The sequence below is a fragment of the Acanthisitta chloris genome, unplaced genomic scaffold, assembly GCF_000695815.1.
Source record: "Acanthisitta chloris isolate BGI_N310 unplaced genomic scaffold, ASM69581v1 scaffold737, whole genome shotgun sequence".
Classification (NCBI taxonomy): Eukaryota; Metazoa; Chordata; class Aves; order Passeriformes; family Acanthisittidae; genus Acanthisitta; species Acanthisitta chloris.
In genome coordinates, this window is record NW_008684063.1 from 1 (window position 1) to 2,562 (window position 2,562).

General features: G+C 54.9%; 1 protein-coding gene across 1 annotated transcript in view; it reads left to right on the plus strand.

The window, feature by feature from the left end:
- Window positions 1-2,313: 2,313 nt before the first annotated feature.
- LOC103806458 (tumor necrosis factor receptor superfamily member 19L-like) overlaps window positions 2,314-2,562 on the plus strand; it is a gene marked incomplete at its 3' end in the record, with an annotated part of 2,616 nt that continues 2,367 nt past the window's right edge. The window contains exon 1 of the mRNA XM_009079150.1: window positions 2,314-2,358. Coding sequence (XP_009077398.1) covers window positions 2,314-2,358 — 45 coding nt within the window. The remainder of the gene's footprint in view (window positions 2,359-2,562) is intronic.

Consider the following 2,562-nt stretch of genomic DNA (forward strand, 5'->3'; position numbering starts at 1 on the left):
CGCGCTACGTCCGGGAGGCTCCGCTTGCTGCAGCGCCGAAGTAGGTTACAGTAAAGGGTGGAGAGGGGAAAAGTAGGTTAAGACAAGCTCAGCAGGAGCTGCATGGGAAAAGAGAGGGGAACTGTGCCGGGCAAAAAAAGCCGGAGCTGGAAAATCCCAGGGCTCCCAGCCAAAGCCCTGCACCAGGCGGGATGCGGCGGCGCGGGGCTGGAGCGGCCGCCTGGATTTGCGGGATTCCAGCGGTGCCTCTGGGATCATTTCACGTTAATACCGGGTTTTTGTAGCGGTTCGGTTGTTCCCACAGCTCCGAGGGGTCCCTGGGGGATGCGATAGCTCTGAGTTTCGCTCCATCTGCCGGACAATCCTCCCCTTGTCCCAGGCTGCTTCCAAGAGCTGTTCCCAAGTTTTTCTCTTTTTACCTCCGTTTATCTGCAGGAGCCATCGGCTGAAACCCTGCTCTCCCACAGGGAGGGGAAACCCTCACTGGAATCCCAGTGGGCAGCCTTGGATTACGGGCTGTATTAAAAGGGGGTGGGAATAAAAGGCTTGTGTGAATCAGAGGCATTTGGGGGGGATACCGACACCAAGTCACCTTTTCTGGTGTGTTTGCAGCTAAGTAGGGTGCAGTGGATGTTGGAGTGTCCACCAAAGCAGATAGGTCTGGCACTGGTTGGGTTATTTTTGTTTCCTCTGGTTCCTGAGGGCAAATTATGTTATTTTTTAGGAGTTTCAGGGCAGCTGGGAATCCCACCGTCACCAGCTGTGGATTTGTGCCTGCATCCCAAACCCCCTCCTGGGATGGCCCCGAGCTGCCTCCAGAAATGGGTGCTGAGTCCTGGGTGGGCTGTGACTAGGCAAAGCTCCAGTGCCAACCAGGAGCTGGCACCCTCTGGGCCTTGTGCCTCCTACATTCCTATGGCAGGGGCTTGGGCATCTGATGCTTGGATCTGCTTTACCTGGGGCCAGCCCTGTTCCTGCTGGGGTTTAAATCCATTTGACAAGATCTGGAATGCTCTGGCAGCCAGGGCAGTGCCAGCCTGTAGCATTGCTTGGCCATGGCTCGTGGGCCCCCAGCCACAGCCTGTCCCCTTCTGAGGCCATTGCCACTCCTTCCCCAGCAGAGCAGCACCCCGAACACCTTGGGGTGCCCCTAAGGTGCTGGAATTCCACAGCTCTGAAGGATTAAAATGCTTCACATTAGAGATTTATTAGTGCTGGCTTACAGGGGGGAGGGCTCGCACCAGCTTCGCCTTCCCTTTGGGATTGAGGGGCACATCCCAAATTCTTGGGGGATTCAGGAGGTGTCCCCATGGCCCCCATCAGGCTGGGGCAATGCTTGGCAGGGAGATGGCACCTGGTGGGGCTCAGACTGACTGGATGGTGGCAGCTGGCTCAGCCCCTCCCCAAATCACAGGGTCTCAGCTTAGCACAGACAGTCATGGTGAAGGCAGAGCTCGGTGGCTGTTTTGGGAGTGCAGAAGGGGAGAAGGGCTTCTTGGCTTCATGCTGCCACCCTGATGTGTGTGTGCTCCTTTACCAGGAGCTATTGGGAGGAACTGAAGCACGGAGGATGCTCATTTTGGCTTGTGCCATCACATCCCAACCTGCATCCTGTAAATCCCTGGCTCAGCCCCGCTCGTCCCCTGCAGCATCCCCCTCTGATGTGTAATTAGCTGCATCCCAGCCCCGTGGTGCTGGCCACTAATTAGGAGAAACTCAGGCAGAGGCTGTACCGAAGCTGTGCCCTGGCTCTCACAGGACCGTGACGACCGGGGGAGTTTCCATGCAGGAGGCAGATTTCCATGCGGAGCTTGGATCCGGCTTTGGGTTGTTATGTATTTTTCCTTCCTTTCCCTGTGCTGTCAGCACAGATTGTAATTTTAACAACTGATTGCTGAGCCCAGATGAGCCTGTGGGAAACACCTTTTTGGTTCACTCAATATTTTGTTGGTTTTTTTTTTTCTGACTTCATTTCCTTATGGCAGATGCATAGGGATTTCCTCCGGAGCAGGAAGAACCTTTATTTAACTTTGCTTAGCATCATCTGCTCCTTCCCCTCCTTCTTGCGTGGTTGGTGTGACTCCCATCGCAGAGGCTGGTCCCTCTCCAGTTTGGGATGGAGTTGGGATCTCCAAGGGAAGAGGGTGATGTTAGGCAACCCATAAAACCTCTAATAAAATTTTTGGGGATGCTGCGGGGATGCCTTAGAGCATCCCATTGAGAAGGGGAAATAGGGCTCCAAATTGCTTCTCCACTGGGATTTTCCCAGGATAATGACCCCAGTGCTCCTCCTTGGGCAGGTCTCCCCTGGTGATGAAGAGGAGCAGGATGTGCTGGTGGCTTGTCACCGTCCTGGGGGTAAGTATGGACTTGTCTGTCCTGTCCCATCCCATCCCTCTGTTTCTCTGCTTTCGGCTCCTCTGATGCTCTAACACCACCCCAGGGCCATAGTAGGACACCCCAAAAATTTCCCACCTGGAAACTTGCAGCAGCTCGGTCCTGGGGAGATGCTCGGTTTGGATTGAGGCTTTTTTTTCCCCCCACAAATTCTTCCCACTCTCT